This window comes from Caretta caretta, chromosome 15 (genome assembly GCF_965140235.1).
Source record: "Caretta caretta isolate rCarCar2 chromosome 15, rCarCar1.hap1, whole genome shotgun sequence".
Classification (NCBI taxonomy): domain Eukaryota; kingdom Metazoa; phylum Chordata; order Testudines; family Cheloniidae; genus Caretta; species Caretta caretta.
In genome coordinates this window covers 23,594,375-23,612,417 of record NC_134220.1, presented here as the reverse complement: position 1 = coordinate 23,612,417, position 18,043 = coordinate 23,594,375, and the positions used below count along the sequence as shown (strand labels likewise).

Here is an 18,043-nt window from a genome sequence, read left to right as displayed (position 1 = left end):
ACAGTGTAATGTTGTGAGAATGCCAGACAGCTGAAATGTGTTCTTGTATCATCCACTGGGATGACGTTCCAAATGGAGAAAGCTTTGATTTAATACCCAAGAAGCTCCCAACGTTCTGTGTCAGAATGATAACCTTTGTATTCTCTGAACACAAAAACATCATATGAGTCAATATTGTCAGTCCGAAAAATCTCATGAGCAGTTCAGGAACTAGGTCTGGTATTTTTTAAGAGGGCTAAAAGTTAGGCATATAACGCCTATTGAAATTCAATGAGTATTGGCACCTAACTCCCTTAGATTCTTTTGAAAATCTTAGTCTATATTATTAGGAAATCTTTAGTCCTATAGTTAAGGCTACGTTTATGTCATGAAGGTCATGGAATCTGTGACTTCCAGAGACCTCTATGACATTCTCTGCTTCAGCCCCAGAGGCTGCGGGACTCTGGAGCTGGCAGCCAGCAGGATTCCAGCAACAGGTGACAGCCTTGCGCAGGGGGTGCGGGATGCCTCAGGCGAGTGGCTTGGGGTGTCTCGTTTTCTCTTTAGGAAATATGGTCACACTGTAGCTCCCAGCCACCCTAGGCGGACGGGGAACCCCGCAGCTCCCAGCCACCAGGGTGGCGGGGGAAACCATGGAGCTGTAGCAGAATAAGTCACAGACAGGTCACGGCTTCCGTGAATTTTTGTTTATTGCCGGTGACCTGTCCATGACTTTTACTAAGAATAACCATGAGAAAATCATAGCCTTACTATAATGAAACGGTCTGTTAATACCATGTTATTGTCCACATACCACAGTAATGGAGGGCATATAACTATGTGTAATAGTAAGATGCATGTAATAATTGATCCTTTCTTGCTTAAATATCTTCTTCTGTGCAAATTTCCTCAAGGGAAAGTAGGAAGATAGGGTAAAATATAAACATAGTGGCAGAAATCCTGAATTCCTTGCTCCCTTTGGATTGGTATGACAAGTTTTCACCTGCTCCTTACTGAATTAAATGGCTTTTACTTCAGTAGAAACTGCATGAGAACTGAGTAAGGAATTTTGGATTTGGGCTATTCTAAAGAAGGGGAGTATACAAAGCAGTCTCCATTGTGTATAAGCAGAAATATGGCTTACTATGCAAATCCATAAATATAGGATGAACTTTTATACTTATCCATATGAGATGGAGAATCATAATTTAATCTATGGTGCATGCCACTATCAATAGGGGCAGTCAATTTTCCAGATGAAAATCTGTTCTCTGGCTAGGTATATGCATGCTTAGCTGCAAATTAAAATTAAAATGCACAAGCTTAAACCACTTGTAGAACAGCTGTATAATAGAAAAGCAGACAGATCACTGATTATATCATTGCTAGCAGGCACCATTATAACAGGGTTGTTTTAACTCTACCCTCTAGCAAGGATTTTATCTGTCTGAAATGTAAATGAAATGGAATTCTGGCAACCTTGGTGCAGTCCAGACAAGCAAAAATCTTACGAATACATTTTGTAAAGGAGCAAGAAATATGGATAAGCAGAATTCTGAAAGATATTCAAAGCACAAGGCTCACTAACTTTAGAGGTAACCAGAAAAAAAAGGCAATATGAAGCAGTAGCTTGCATTTAAGAGGACACTTAAAATGAGCTCAAGGAAGTTCAAGGAAGGATTTTAGGCCTACTAAGATCACTAACAAGACTCTACGGGGACCATGTAATTTAATGGATTTCAAACACTTCGTTGGGTCCAAAAAGGCAAAGTACTGAAAAGCTCTGTCTTATTAACTGAATCAGGGATTTGTGGCTTTGAAGTGGAAATGGATATCATTTGTTTAAAAACACCCTTGAATTAAAGAAGAACAACTTGAATTGGCACCTGGCAATGGAAACTTGCAAGGCATGTTCTCAAATTGCCGGCACCTCACTTTTCATCTTTGCACCAACGTTACAGGGTGGGGGCGTAGCCTCAGACATTCTAAGTTCTAAAGTACTCTCAAAACTTTTCTAACGTTCTCCATGTTTGTGCAACAGAAAAGTTCTATGGTACTAAGAAATGTGGACTTGTATGTAGAACTCTTCAGATGACTACAAGTGGGCTATATTACAAAACCCTTCCCAAGGAGAGGAACCCTGGTGATCTCATGCCTGGGGGGCCTGGAGACTCTGCAGTGAGGGCAATGATTGGAGTGATCTCTACTCACTGGTAGCACAGCTCCTGGGGGAGTCACTCTGGTCTGGCGCTAGTGCTTCTTGGGGTAGCATCATCTCCTAGGTGGATACTTGTGAGCTCTAGAGAGCAGCATGTTGCAGGTAGCAGCTTCTCATTGGCTTCACCTCCTCTGGCCAAGGACATAAGCTCTTCTGACCCGTTGCACTGCTGATCTCGTGGAGCTGGAGTGGCTTCCATAGTCTGCAGGTAATGGAGGGAGCATGGCATACGACTCCCCTGTCATCTGTCTTCCCGCAGCTCACATTTCTGTGGAGCAGAATGGGGCTGACTGATTCCTCCATCCCCACCCAACCCATTTTGAATGGAAACTGAATATATTTTCCCTGTGAACAATTTGCGTCATCTGCAGGTTCAGTCAGCAGACTAACCTTTAATCGCGGCAACACACAGGTGGGTCGGACTGAGTCAGACATTTCATATGTGAAAATAATAAGGAAAACACAAATCCAGAAGCTCCCATTTTAAAACCGAATGGACGGGGATGTCCACAGGGCAATCAGAGGCGTGACAGCAGCACATGGCGTTTTGATCTGGCTCGCTCCAATAACACTAGCAGTGAAGCTGAGGCCGCATGGGCTAGCCGCTCAGGAACATACCCATTGTCCAGAGCTGGGGTGCTGCTGTGGCTTACTGTTACTGGAGCAAGCCAGATCAAAGCTACACGTGCTGCTGTCACACCTTTGATCAGGGTTAACATTTTCCCAAAGTTTGGGGTTATCAGATTTTGGGCTTGGTTTCAGGCCTATTGCTTAGTACTGACCGAACAAATCTGAATATGGTAACAAAGACAGTTGGAATGTTCCGTGAGACCCAACAGGATTCCATCTGTCTTAACGAGAAAGGGTTGGTCTAAGAATGAGAACCCTTTTGAAAGTTCATCACTTTCTTAGCTATATCTGCCCAGCTCAATGAATGGGTAAAGGGTACAAGTCCTTTACAGAGCAAATGAGCTCTTTTAGAGTATTTTACAGCCTCCAAAGCCCTGAACTGGCCAGGGGCAGTTTAGCTGTGCTCCCATCACATTTGTTTTGCTTGCCTGGGACCCGTCAGCTGATGGAGGCCAGATTTCATTTTGTGATGGTAGAGGCAAGGCCTCATCGTTCTGGAACAGAACAGCCTCTAAATAAAATATAAGTTTTAGATATTAATTTAGATAAAAGATATTAATTGCACCAGAGTAGTAAAAGATTGGTTGTTTCTCTTTTCTCTAAATGAGAAAAAGGCTAGATTAGGGTTTGCAAAACCTCAGTCAGGTTTTGATCTTGCAAAATCCAATCATGGCAGATTCAGATCTGGGTTACACTGTCTCATTTTATGGGGTCAGATTATTTAAAAAAAAATTCAACTCTTATCCCACCTCTAGACTAAATTTAAAGCAGGGCAGATTTTCATAAGAGCTCAGCAACCAACAGCTCCTGTTCAGGAATCGAAACAACTGGTCAGATTTTCCAAAGAGCTCTTCAAGCTGAGAGTTCTGAAGTGGGTGCTGAGAGTTCTGAAAATCTGCCCATTTATTTTGATGCCTGAATGGGAATAGCTGGCCCCAGTTGTGGGCTTAGAGCAATTTTGAAAATCTGCCGTGGATATTTGTTTATTTCTGCAGGCGTGAAATAAATTTCGGTGCATAGGATTTGCACTGCTTTTTGCGTGGTCCTGCTGTAAGTTGTTCTTCAATATCCCTTTGTTCAATATAATGTGCCATATTCTTCCTGAATGTAAATGCCATTGATTTCAGTGAAGTAACTATTCAATGATATTAGAGAAATTTATTCAATGATATAAGACAGACAAGGATTGGGGAAGAGGTAATATCTTTTATTGGCGCAACCTGTGCTGGTGAACAAGACAGGCTTATAAAAAGGAGGGTGATAAATTAATCTCCTTAAACACCAAGGATGGGACAAGAAGTAATGGCTTTAAATTGCAGCAAAGGAGATTTAGATTACACATTAGGAAAAAACTTCCTAACTGTAAAGGTAGTTGACTACTAGAACATATTAGCTAGGGAGATTGTGGAATCTCCGTCACTGGAGGTTTTTAAGAGCTGGTTAGACAAACACCTATCAGGGATGATTTAGATAATACTCAGTCCTGCCTCACTGCAGAGGATTGGACTAGGTAACCTATCAAGGTCCCTTCCAGTCCTACATTTCTATGATTCTATGAAACTTCCCTAAGATTAACTTTCTCATGTGAACAGTTGCTGCATTACCCACATGGATGTGTTATTCATTTGTCAGTAGAAGTGGAGTTGGTTTGTAGGATCACACAGGGGAGGAGATCTAATGGAGATGTAGCTCACAATGTGAAAAAATTCAAGAATCCCTGTAGACTTTTCCATTCTGTGAAGATTCTACCTGGTACTCTTCTTCCAGTGTGGCTTGGGCCTGATGTTACCAAGATATTACCTCACCTGCCTTGTCTCTCTAATAACCTGGGACCACCCTGGCTTCAACAACACTGCAAACACAATTCAATGATGTTCACTATGGCCACTTTGCTGTATACATCAATACACTAACTTACAGAACACCAGGATTTTCCCAGTTCAAGTACGCGAAGGATGTGGATTTTTTAGTCTTTTTTTTTTTTCAGCTTATTGGTTGCTAACTTTGTTGTAAGACCATTTACAACAACAATTGTGTTTTATAATAGCTTTTTCATAACTTGTGTATTTCAAAGAGATAAGAGAACATAGCAAACATGAAAATACTTCCCGAAGCCCCATGAAAAATAAGAGGATTCTTCCCCATCCCAGCTTTAGAAATGGTTACAAAAAAAGGAGTGAAATCAAATATTTCTAGGCAACGAATTCCACAGCATGGGGGCATAATGAGAGAAAGTGTGACCACCCAGTGCTTAATAGCTGACTTTCAAGACAACAAAAATGGTTCAATTAGAGAATCTGTGTGCTTGTCCTAGGGTGTAAAGTGAATCAATGGAAAAAACAGAGTTTAAAGCATGGAAAATATTGCTCTGTGTATGAACAGCAGTATTCGTGTACAAGTCATTGTGATACTTTGTAGAAAGCCTGTAGGAACCTTTAACTGCATAGCTGCAATTATTATAGTATATGGGGAGATAATTAGAAAATTATAAAGCAGGTGTCTCTAATGGTACCATTGAGCACAGCTGTGAGTGATGGCACAGCCAGCCATGAGCCTCATACTTCTATTTGCACATCATATGATGTTATGTATTAACTGATATGCTGATTACCTGTGGAAGCGTTGGGTTCTATTGATCTGAACTCCTGCCTGGGTGTTACATTGAATTATACCTGTCCAGTTACCCACATGAACAGGGTTATATTTAAGATTAAATAGTAATGTCATACATCTCAAATGCACAGTGTTCTGTGAGCTGGAGAGGTGGCTAAAGGAGGCGCATGATCTAAGCAGGGGTCCCTGAATGTATTGGGCCTTTGCAGTACATGAGCAAAGACACCGCCATGAAGGTGCTGCAGAACGGGTCACGCTTAAGAGTGGCAGCCACCCCCGTTATGCAGATGTAGCCTCCACTTCCCCCAAGGCCAATCTGCAACCATCAGCATGCACGTGGGGGTGTGGTACCATAGCTCCGACTGTCAAACTTTTCATGATGTTTTTCCTAGTCACCTAGAGGATTTGAGCATCTGATGAAAAACAAAACAAGTTCTAGACCCACTGGATCTTCAGCAATGATGTAAATGCCTGAGAGGGTCAGGGAGGTTCAATTTGGAAAAGCTGTGCAAAATTGTCATTCAAGTTTGCCAGCCGAGGCATCAAAATCTATTTTCTCACCCTTCACCAGGCTGGGAGATGATAATGAAAAGACGGATATATTGACTTGCTACTCGGGTGGAAGTTTTGAAGGCTGTAATGTGATTCTGAGAATTAAGGATAATAAATAATCCATTTACAGGCCTACCCGTGATAGTGATGATGAAGAGGATGATGAGAGGAAGGGAAGAGGCTGCACCCTTCAGTACCAGCATGCCATGGTGCGAGTCCTCACACAGTTTGTAGCAGAGTCTTCCGATTTTGGAGGCCAGCTGACCTATATGTTGGGCTCTGAGTGGCAGTTTGACATCACGAATCTCGTGACCGATTTCATGAAGGTGGAAGAACCTAAGATTGCTAAATTACACGATGGACGGGTACTAGTTGGTCGTGAACATGGGATAACCACAGTTCAGGTAACAGCTCAAAATATACCTAGGTATAGGTGGGGAGAATTTGGGGTGAGAGCAGTTGATTACTAGCTATAATATAAAAGGCTGTTATGTCTGGGGAAAACATTAATTTAACACAGAAGTCTGAATAGGTTTCACTTTTGTTTCCAGTCATTTTCACTGCTTGATTCTTAATTACAGCAACACAATGCAGTTTGGGCCAGTTTTTCAAAGGTATTTATGTACCTAAAGATGCAGATAGGCGGCTAATGGGATTTTCAAAAGCACCTAAGCAGGTTAGGCACTTAACTTCTCTGAAAATGCCACTTGACAGCTATCTTTAGCTGTAGATGTTTAAATATCTTTGAAAATGTGGCATTGTGTGTTTACAAAATCGTAGCGGGAACTTAAAATGATTGATATTTAATTAAAAATCATGAAATGTTTCTTTTTGTATTTGCTTACATAACCTCCCATTATATCCTTGTACACAAAGTTTATATTTTGGAACTAAAATAAAAGGATAGTGACATTTGGGCATGAACCAACACTCAGTGAATAGAAAGACTCCCACTGACTTCATAGGCAGTGGAGTCAACATCCTTGGGCTAGATTTCCAAAGGTATTTAGGCACCTACAGGTGAAGATCGGCACCAACTGGGATTTAGAAGAGCACCTAAGCAGGTTAGGTAACTAACTCCCATTGAAAGTCAATAGGTGTTAAGTGCCTAATTCACGTAGGCCCTTTTGTCAACCCCACTAGCATCTTTAAGCACCTAAGTACCTCTGGCAATCTGGTACTCTGTCTTTTTAGAGATCAGCCCAGCTGAGCTCTTACAGGTAGTATATTCTGAGGCCAGTAGACTCTGTATTTCTCTGTCAAATTACAGTATCAGTATTATTCAGTAGCCAGCAATGTAATTATATTAATTAGAGCTTTTACAGAAATTGTAAATGTAACTATATATTTTTAAAAAATCAAATAAATTCAGTTTAGTTCATTAATCTCCACTCTGTACCATACTGCTCAGGGATGAGGCTGTAATTTAAAAACAATGACATGTTTAATAGAACTATTTTGGGTATATATAGTAATTAAATGGGAAATGGGTGTAACGTTTTGGGAAACATCAATTATAGCTTATAATGAATGCAACAAACACTGAACTGAACAGAAAATCTAGTTACTTTGTTTTATAACATTGAGTCACTTGTTTAAAACAAGGCGGCATACTTGCTTTTTGAAGGTGCTGTCGCCTCTCTCCGATTCCATCTTGGCTGAGAAGACAGTGATCGTGCTAGATGACCGCGTAACAATCACAGACCTAGGGGTACAACTGGTAACAGGCTTGTCCCTGTCATTACAAATAAACAAAGGAAATAAGAGAGCTATTGTTTCCACAGCATCTGCTTGCGATATTCTTCATACCCCAAAACAGGTATGCTCCAAAATAGTATTGATAATTATAATTAATTGGTTTGTGTACGGTGTTTTGTAGAATGCCAGGAGAAAGCCTCCTGTATAGCTATGCAGCATGTATAACGTATGCCTGGTTGAAAAGCAGGATGTCTCATGCAGCTTAAGACACAGTTCCCTGTCGTAGCTTACTCATTGCTGGCCTACTCCCTCCCAAAGACCCTCACCACATGTGTAACAGGTTGGCCATGTATCTAGTCCAAGATTCCTAGCAATGCATGTTGCTCATGGTAGGTGGCTGAGTATACACCTCCTTCCAGAGGACCACACCCCATTGGGGAAGAGGTGCATGTCATTGCAGTGGGCATGTGTACTTCCCAAGTGTGCTATGGAAGGATCCTGGTTAACTAGCGAGGAGCAAGATTCCCATCCTTATACCTTGTTCCCCCTCGATTTGGGCCAGTATAGCCACAGGAAGCTCTTAGCTCAATATGAACATTTCGCTGATTTACATGGCTGAAATCTTCTGAGGGTTTTGAGTACCTTCTATGGGTTCAACCCCTGCAGCCCCTAGGCAGACTAATTTCAGCGTAGCAGCTGTGTTAGTCTGCGTTCGCAAAAAGAAAAGGCGTACGTGTGGCACCTTAGAGACTAACAGATTTATTTGAGCATGAGCTTTCGTGAGCTACAGACTTTAGTAGTACAGTTTTGCAAGATCAGGCCCATTCATTTGGATGAGATTCAGCCTTCTTTATGCTCACTTTATTCTGTAAGTAGTCCCAAGAGTGAAAATGAAACTATGAAAGAAGTAGGGTGTATAACTCAGTATGTGAGAGAGAGTGGCAGAATCTGGTCCCACAGAAGCGGGCAAGATTATTCAAAGCAGTTATGTTTTGATAGTGAGGTACGTCATGTGCAACTGTTATGTGTAGCATGATTAATGCTGCTGTGAAAAACGTTGCGTTTGATCAAACTATCCTCAAAATATAAGCAGCAGCACATGTTTGTCAGTGTTTCTGTGGTGTCCAAAGGGAACTACAGTCATTTCTATCCCTTGCACATGCCATTGCCTACTTAGAAATACTACGATTGAAACTGAAATATTTCATTCAAATCTGGTTCATAATGCATTCTGTTTAAATAAACGAGCATGAACACCACACCTAAAGTGCATTATATTACACATAGGGTTAAAGCCAAGGAGCATTTTCAAAATGTCCCTTGTTATATGACATTTTTCTAAATGTATTAAAAATCATGATTTTGGAAATCTGAGAATTTTCATCAATGGGCTTTTGATGTTGAAAAAGTGACTTCTCACTTTATACCCAGAAATACTTGTGTGCATCGTTTTGCAAGCACATTAGAGTGCACCTGCAAATAAGATGAATATCTAAATGGAATACAGCACACAAAACCAGAAGCTGAGTTGAAGCATCTTTGTAAAAACAAAACAAAAACCACACATAAACAAAGCGATACAGTGTATTTATATCACTGGCATCAAGTAAGTGTAAGCTCTCAAAACCCTAAAACATGGTGTCTTAACTTTCAAACTATTATTTCTCCCCTTTCCCTCTTATAGGAAGCCATAGTCAGTGCTTGGATTTTGTTCAGTGATGGCTCTGTGACACCTTTAGATATTTATGATTCCAAGGATTTTTCTGTCACCATCACTTCACTGGATGAGATGGTGGTATCTGCCCAGCAAAACCTTCAGTCAAAGTGGCCTCTGGTAGTTGCAGAGGGTGATGGGCAAGGACCCCTGATTAAAACAGAAATGGTGATCAGTGAACCTTGCCAGAAGACGAAGCGAAAGAGCATTCTGGCTGTTGGGAAAGGAAATATCAAAGTGAAATTGGGTCAGAAAGATTCAGACCACAAAGGAAGGACCAACGACATTGATGATGTAGATAGAGAGTTTAACCACCATCTGAACAATGCTATAGAGAAGACGGCAGAACAGGAGAGGACAGTGCAAGAATGGGCCAAACATGGAACCTTTATTAATCATGAAGACAATGCCAACAAAAGCACAACTTCCAAGTCTCCCATTGATGAGAAAAAGGCTCATGAGGATGGCCTCCAGAATAACCCAACGGCTTTCACAAGTTTTCCTACCCAAGTAGAGGTACGAGGGCAAAATAATCCCAATGACCTTGCGTTGACTTCTAGAGGGTTAACTGATTTGGAGATTGGCATGTATGCCCTGCTGTGTGTTTTCTGCCTAGCAATTTTGGTCTTCTTAATTAACTGCGCGGCATTTGCTTGGAAGTATAGACACAAAAGGTTTGCTGTGAGTGAGCAAGGCAACATCCCACATTCTCATGACTGGGTCTGGCTTGGAAATGAGATTGAACTCTTGGAAAACCCAGTTGACATTTCACTCCCCTCAGAGGAGTGCACTACCATGATTGACAGAGGGATGCAGTTTGAAGAAAGCAACTTTCTCCTTAATGGTAGCTCGCAGAAGACTCTCCATAATCAGATCCTCAGATCTTGTGAGTATGCTTGTGAGAAAGAAGTTAAAAGTGAACCTATAAATCCTTCTGGGCCAAAACGGAAGCGGGTCAAGTTCACTTCATATACCACAATACTGCCAGAGGATGGAGGTCCTTACACCAATTCAATTCTATTTGACAGTGACGATAATATTAAATGGGTATGTCAAGATATGAATCTTGGCGATTCCAAGGAACTTAGAGACTATATGGAAAGACTGCAAGACAATATGTAAAATACTTTCTTATGTTTGTATTCACCTTTATGCCTTCTGTTTTATGGATAGTGGAGCAGTCAGTCCAGTCAGCAATAGGAGGTTACAAAGGAGTCTAACTTTTGGACGTCCCAAGAGGATAACTGCACATCATTGAGTGGGTACAAGAGGCTGGCTGAGTTAATCCTGTTTCACTATAAACCAGGATGTGTCCCTGAAACAGCTACATGTAGGTGTTGGAGGTGTCGCACATGATGGCTGTTTTCATATACGGCCTGGTACTAGCTAAATGCTAATACAATTATGCTCAGACTCAGAGGAGACTACATTTGTCTGTCAACTCATGATAAACAGTGATTCAGAAAACAAGGGATTTTTGGGGTTGATTTTTCTAGTCATCCTTTGTAAAGCACAGTGGATATTTCTTGCATACAGCCTGAGCCTAGGCTTACTTCAAAAGAGATCTGAATGAATCTGTCCAATTTTATTTGCCTATGAGCCATGCAGCCAAGTATTCTCATTTTTTACAGATACAAACACCCACATGTGGTTAATTTCTTATCTGTATTGTTTAGGAAGATGGTTTGATTTAGAGAACATTAAATATTTTCTTTGGAGATTTTTTTTTTTTGGTTTACCAAAGTGTTCCACAGTATATTTACACTTATTCAGGTTTTCTATTCATGTGCATCAGCTCTAAAGGATACCTCTTCATCACTGATTATCTTTCTCCTTCCCATGCAAATCTTTAATATTTGAAATGTAGAAACGTATTAGAAATCTCACACTGGAAAAGGGTTGTATTTCTTTACAGGGAACTGTATATACAACAATAAACCCTGGAAAATAAAAATCAAGAAGCAGTCCTGGGTTTATTTTTGCCATTGACAATATGAAAAATAACTTGAAACAAAGCAGAACACACTTTAAAGCAAAATGCCTCTCATGAAACAACAACACTTATGGAAATTCTTTGTGGGCAACATATGTTACTTTCACAATAAATGCAAACGTAGTATTGAAATGCACTGAACAGGAAGCAAATTGCCTGGGAAATAAGCAAAGACTTGAAACTGGTATTACACTGTACTAAATTATATATATATACACACACACACATATATATATATATACACATACACACACACACACTGCAGTTTAGCACTATGCAGACATCCATCTACAATGGCTGGTGCACACAGGCCCTGTCTAAAAGCCATCTCTAATCATATGTCTGGTACAGAAAAAAACCTTTTTCAACAAGCTCCATAACAAAAGAAAATACCGGGCACAGTTATATAATGGCTATTCCCAAATTTGACAGGAATGCTGGAGATTCAAAAAGCTTCCATTCCACAAACATTATATTCATTTTTACATTGAAGTACGATTGAAATGTGTTGAAAATTGTAGCAAAGAAATCTTTATGTATGAAATGTCTAAGAGAAGCAAAAACAGTACATTGGGCCCATCATGAGAAAATGTAATTGACAGCTGATCCAAACACAGCTGCCTCACATCCCCCAACTCTCCCAAAATAATGAACATAATAGCACTTTAGTGTGAGCTCAGACGTACCACATATCTTAGTAAACTAATGCTCAAGATATTTAACATATAGTCTCTCCTTTTCTAGCTGAGCAAAGATTGCTAGAGAAGTCTTGATTGCTATTTTGAACCTGATTAATAAAACCAGAAAATCATAAAATTCAGCTCCTCCAGATTTTTCTGCATTTTGCTAATGCGTAAGTAGTTATCCACTCAGTTCAGCAAACTGCTTAGAGTCCATCCATATTCAACAAAGTACTTAAGCATATCTTAAGTCCCATTGATCCCAAAGTGACTTAAGTACTTTGCTGATTCGGGACCAGTATGTTAACGTTGGACAAGAGTCAGAAACCACATTGTTTATACTGAAAGTCTTCTCTCTAAGAACAAGATTTGAAAAGAGCAAAATGGTAATTTTTGTGTGTTTCACATTAGAAGTTATGTAGCTGTGAGACAAGGATCACTAAAAGTAGAGTGCACATATTTCCATGCTGGTGTTCCATTGTGTGCACATATAAAATAAACGATTAAGTGGAAAATACAGAGAATATAAGAGGAATTTATAGTCTAGCACGCCTGCTAGCTGATCTGAGAAAGAATTTCACTTAGGCCAACCCACTCTCCAGTACAGGATCTGTTTGGTTTTAGAGCCTTGATCTTTGTTCTATGCAGGAATCACACACAGCAAGTCCACCTGGATGTTAAGTCTGGTCGCCAGTTACAAAATACAAACAGTTAAAAAGATAAGTAAAAGAACTATAGTAGTTAACAAAAACTCAACAAACAAAAACAAAAAAATGGAAACCAGAATTTAGCATGCCACACCAATACATAGAATCTGGTAAAGATGGAAAATGCTCTGGAAGTACAAAAATATATTATAGTTAAACTTTAAAAGATCTAACATGGTACATGAAAGTTCAGAAATAGAAAGTGACAATAAATAAAAATGCACAAGGCCAAAGAATAAAAAAGCAAAGAGAGAAAATGAGAACGTCCAAAGTATCCCCGCAGTTGCGGCGGTGTAAATGCAGAGTGACACCATTAAAAACAGTCGAGTTACGCTGGATCTAGACAGGTGTAAAAGTACCACTCCTGTAAAATGAACATTATTTGCAGACCAAATGAAAGAACATCAAATAAATATTTCTAAGGCTAATTATTAACCAAAGGAAGGAATGGCATTTGGAGGCAGATTATATATCAAGAAACATCAAATGACTAAAACCCACCTGGTCTCGCTAAGAAAACCTCTAATAATAATAATAGATTGCTATGTCCACAACTATGAAGTTTCAGTAGCTGCCGAGATAGGAAACTCCTATGGCTCCATACAGAATACACAACTTGTATTTGTGGTGCATACTGTTCTACATAAAGAAAAGGAAATAGGTTGTATGGACGGTGTTTTTGTCCCCCACCCGCACCCCTTCCCCGCAAACTATCAATACAAGGGAGGATTCACTGAATATGTTGATTCTTAGCAACTTTAGAACTGTAAAGTGCCAGACTCTTGGCTACCGTAAATCACTGAGTGGTTAGCTCCACCAGCTGAAGATCTGGCCCATGGAGAATACTGAAGAAAGAGTTCATTTCCAACTGTGCAGAACTATTATATTTCATTTGGACATTATAGACTAGCTCCATATGGCTTGTCTATGCACACTTCCTGATTTAAATACAAATGTGGGAAAACAGGTCCCCCTACTCCTCTTGCTGTAGAATGATACAGCTTCATAATGGTACTAGCTGCTCTTCCTTAGTTCTTATTGGGGAATGAAGAAGCAAATCTTCCAGCCATATGATTCAGTAAAAACAGTATATAATGGGATACAATCTGTATTTCAACGTAGAGTGCTTCATAAATGGGATACCAAATATTCATAGACAATATGCTCTTTTCTGAAATACATATTGTATACACTACATTGAAATACACTGTATAGTACATAGTGAAATGCATACACTAACTACTGAATCTACAATACTGAATATGTATATTCATCATGCCCAAAATATTTATAGAGTATGGTAAGTCTTAGATGTATAACATAATGAAACCTGTACAAAATACACTGTAAGTTAAGACAATGACAGATGACTTTTATAACTGTGTAATTTGTGTACCGATTAAGTTATTCAAGCCTCAGTTTACATCATTAAATGTGCCATTTTTAAAAGTTGTTCATTTTCTATAGGACAGAGTTCAGAAATAACACTTCACTCTCCAGCAAAGACGCACTTGAGTGACATTGTGAAACCCGTGAACCCTAACATAGAAATAAACAGATTGCTCATGTGATTCTTCAATTTGAGTCTCCTATTTTAATCACACAAAAATGAAGTTGATGAGCCATGTGTATGTGTGGTGTGATGGGCTAGGGAATTGCATGCACTATTTTGGCAAACCAAAACCATGTGGGGTTTCACTCCTTGGGCACCCAGTGCCCACATCAGAGTGGATTTTCAGGTCTTGATACAAATGTTTCATACAGTCCGATGTATGATATGCCAGTCCAGCCCATTGTTTCCATACTGAGGCACTGGGAAAATGGTAGTGATAGTTTGTATTTTAGCCCCTGCAAATTATCTGTGAATGGTGCACATCAGTCAAGGTTCCAGTTTTAGTAAGAACGCTCCTATAGTTGTGTGAAATATGCTTGTAGTTTTGGGAAGTGGGTTTAAGATGAACCCGCAGGTCTTTTACATTTCCCAATGCAAATTATGGGCTAGATTCTTCTTTCTACTATGCTGGTGTGAATCTAGAATAATTATTTTATGTATTTATAGGATTCTTGGGGTGCACGTGAGGATAGTATCTAAGTATCTCCTATTAATTATCCTCACAACCCACCATTGAGGTAGATTATTAGCCCCATTTTAGAGATGGGGACCAGAGACAGGTGGCTTATGTGACTTGCCCAAGGTCCACAGCAAAGTCCAAAACATAATGCAGATCTCCTGTAGGCCAGTATGCTACCTTTAAGCACAAGACAATCCTGCCTCCCATAGTCAATACAGTAACTGAAATCAGAGTTACATATGTGGTCCCATCCTTCTCTCATCGATCTCAATAGGAATAGATTTAGGTCCCCAATGCACAAACTGGCAGCCACCAATGCCAAAGGGTGCCAAAGGGTAAACTGCGTTTGCCCTAAGAGGATCCATTGCTATTGCTTTCTTTACTAAAAAGACCTTTATTGCTAATTTAATTAAATTTATCTGACAGTAAGGGATGTATTTATCTGCCTGGGATATAAGCTGGGAGCTTCAAAGAGGCCGGATGCTGAGTTTTAATGGATTTTGGATACGTAACTCCCATCATCCGCATTGAAAATCACAGCAGTAGTAAAGGAGAAATTTTCAGAAGTGACATATTGTCCTGAATGGTATTTATGGGGAATTACTTTGGGGTCTGACATTGAGTAGCATCTTCCTAAACAAGGAGACAACTCATGTTGTCGGGTTCTACTCAGTGCAAGTTAGTGTATCAGAACATGGACCTTTATACATAGAAAAAATTCTTGTGTCTGACTCCAGAATCTACAGTTACATTGCCCATAAATACAGCCCTACAATCAAATGATAAAAATCAACTTACCTCTCCAAGTACATACCAAAGATGATCTTTATGGGATGCCTTAACTACATGATGGAGTTGCACGTGATAGCAGGAGAAGAGTGACTCGATGACCTGGGGGTCCCTTTCAGTCCTATGTACAAATGAAAAAAAATGGCATGGATCAATAAACAACTGGATGACAAGTAGGGTCCAGTTAGGGTCTGGTTTTCAATTGATGTTGTGTCTGGAAAAAACCCTGAGCCGTTAGTTTGACAGCAGAAAGATCTGCAGGGTGATATTTGTCAGAAGTTAAATAGGACAAATCGTAAAGTCCTGATGCAGCTGAAACTCCCACTGGTGTTACCAGGAATTGTGACCAAGACAGGACTGAACAAGGGCTGCATGATTCTGGAAAAAGGATAGATAATTACTGATCAGATCTGAGGCCTGAATAGCTTGATGTGTCTTCATATTACACAAAACCAAACCCTGCTATTTTCAATCAGTAGCACCGTCTAGCCTGCAGCAAATAGAACGAGAAGTGGTGCTTTGTGTTTATGTAAGGGTGACATATTGTGTTATATAATATTTATGAAACGTTGAGTTTTTGCTTTGTGAAAATGAAGTGACAATTTGTAAATTTCTGGGTGCCCAAGAAGTTACATTATCTTTTAAACTCAGAATATAAATTTTTATCCAAAGAGTCCATTTGGCACCAAAACATAATTTTTAATGATTGTAGGCAAAATAATTCAGTTGTCTTGTTGATACACAGGGGCAGTTTAACTAAAACTTAAAGGGAGGAAAATGATTTTCTGTGAGAATCATTTAGTTGTCTGACTTTAGGTGAAAATTAGTATTACCCACCCTTGGGCCACATATGTATGGATGATGATATCGGTACAGAGCACAGGCATTCTAATTCCAGCGTCTGCCTTGCCAATCGCACATATAGGCATTTCAGTACTTATTACATATGATACATGCTAGGCCACACGCTACAGTCCTTAGTCACATAACGAGCCAAACTCTGAATGGGACTCTCAGTGGGAATTTGATCCTGAGTAAGGAGCTTAAGATTTACCCCACTGACTAGAGTTGAAGTCAGTAATGGACAATTTTGACCCTGCAGATTAGAACAATGCTAAGGAGGGTAGCATACGAAATGCCATAAGAATATTGTTGGCCCGAGGACCACGTTTTTTCAACGCAGGGGGCTAGTTTATACCGTATATATGTGCTCTGTATGGTTGAAATCTTGATCTAACTGAAGTAAAAGGCAAAATTCCTACTGACTTTATCAGGGCCTCGATTTCATTCCTTTAGTATACATTTTCCCTAAACATGCTGCAACCTCAGTTACTTCCTGTGTTCAGACACCGTGGTGACGGGTGCTACAGAAAACCCGCGATAGAGAGGTAGCGTGAAATCTTGCCCCCATTGAAATCAATGGGAGATTTGCCATTGACTTCAATGGGACCAAAATATTTTTTTTATCCATAAAGTAGACTCTGTTCATTCCCTTTTAGCCAATAACTGACCCCGGAGGCAATAGCGACGGTTGTATTAGTTGAGTCTGATGCCCCTGAGTGGGGGGGGGGGGGCGCAATATTTGAAGTTATATAGTATTAGGATGTTCAAATGCACTCTACTCCTGTAGTCATTCATTGGCTAACTGCTTTTCAATACACTGGGCACTACTTTTATTTTTCAGTGTTTGCATTTTGTAGAGTGAAACTGCTGCTTTTGCCTCTTTATTTTGATGGACATTTAGACTGGCAAAATAATGAAAACAAATCCATTAAAATGCACATTGCAAACTGTACTCGAAAGGTGATCCATGCCGTGGAGTTTGCATAAGTCATTAACACAAAGAGCGTGCACAGGTCTAACCCAAAGCTTCCCACTTAACCATCACTTATTCCCACCTAAGACCTCAGAGAAGTACTGAAGTGGAATTCAGTAGTGCCTAGGTCTTGTACTGAATTTCATCCATTGTGAATAAATTATTTGAAGGGTGGGGGGGGAGAGTGAGGCATGAATTTGTTAATTTTTTTTAAAGCATGTTGAGATTCCAAAATGAACAACACTTGTGATAAGTGCAAGATGACATTATTATCCATTATGAATCAACACGTTTTAAAATATTCAAAATGTATAACAGATACTGTATAAACAGATGCCATTTAATGCATCATAGTCTATAAATGAACCATTAATTTCAGAGCTAAAATATTCCGCCTTCAATGGCAAATTAATTTTGACAGCATGCTTTATTTTATTTCCAATAGCTGGTTTAACAGTGTGTTCTATTTCTACAATTTAATTCAATTTTGGAATACAGTGAAAGGCCAGAGCCAAAATCCAAGTGATGGTGATGGTGGTTTTCCCAGGGATGGAATGAAGAAGAGAAATTGTGTTTGTCTGA

At 39.7% G+C, this 18,043-nt stretch overlaps 1 protein-coding gene and 1 long non-coding RNA gene across 10 annotated transcripts in view; one reads left to right on the top strand and one right to left on the bottom strand.

The window, feature by feature from the left end:
* TMEM132B (transmembrane protein 132B) overlaps nt 1-14,363 on the top strand; it is a 421,597-nt gene extending 407,234 nt beyond the window's left edge. For all 6 annotated transcript variants that reach the window (XM_075120021.1, XM_048821144.2, XM_075120018.1 and 3 more), the window contains 3 exons: nt 6,123-6,396; nt 7,620-7,811; nt 9,375-14,363. In XM_075120021.1, coding sequence (XP_074976122.1) covers nt 6,123-6,396; nt 7,620-7,811; nt 9,375-10,526 — 1,618 coding nt within the window. In that variant the 3' untranslated portion in view covers nt 10,527-14,363. The remainder of the gene's footprint in view (nt 1-6,122; nt 6,397-7,619; nt 7,812-9,374) is intronic.
* Nucleotides 1-18,043, bottom strand: part of LOC125622783 (uncharacterized) — a 375,814-nt gene that overhangs the window by 62,215 nt on the left and 295,556 nt on the right. For all 4 annotated transcript variants that reach the window (XR_012665078.1, XR_007352799.2, XR_012665077.1 and 1 more), the window contains one exon: nt 15,655-15,766. This is a non-coding gene — a long non-coding RNA (uncharacterized LOC125622783). The remainder of the gene's footprint in view (nt 1-15,654; nt 15,767-18,043) is intronic.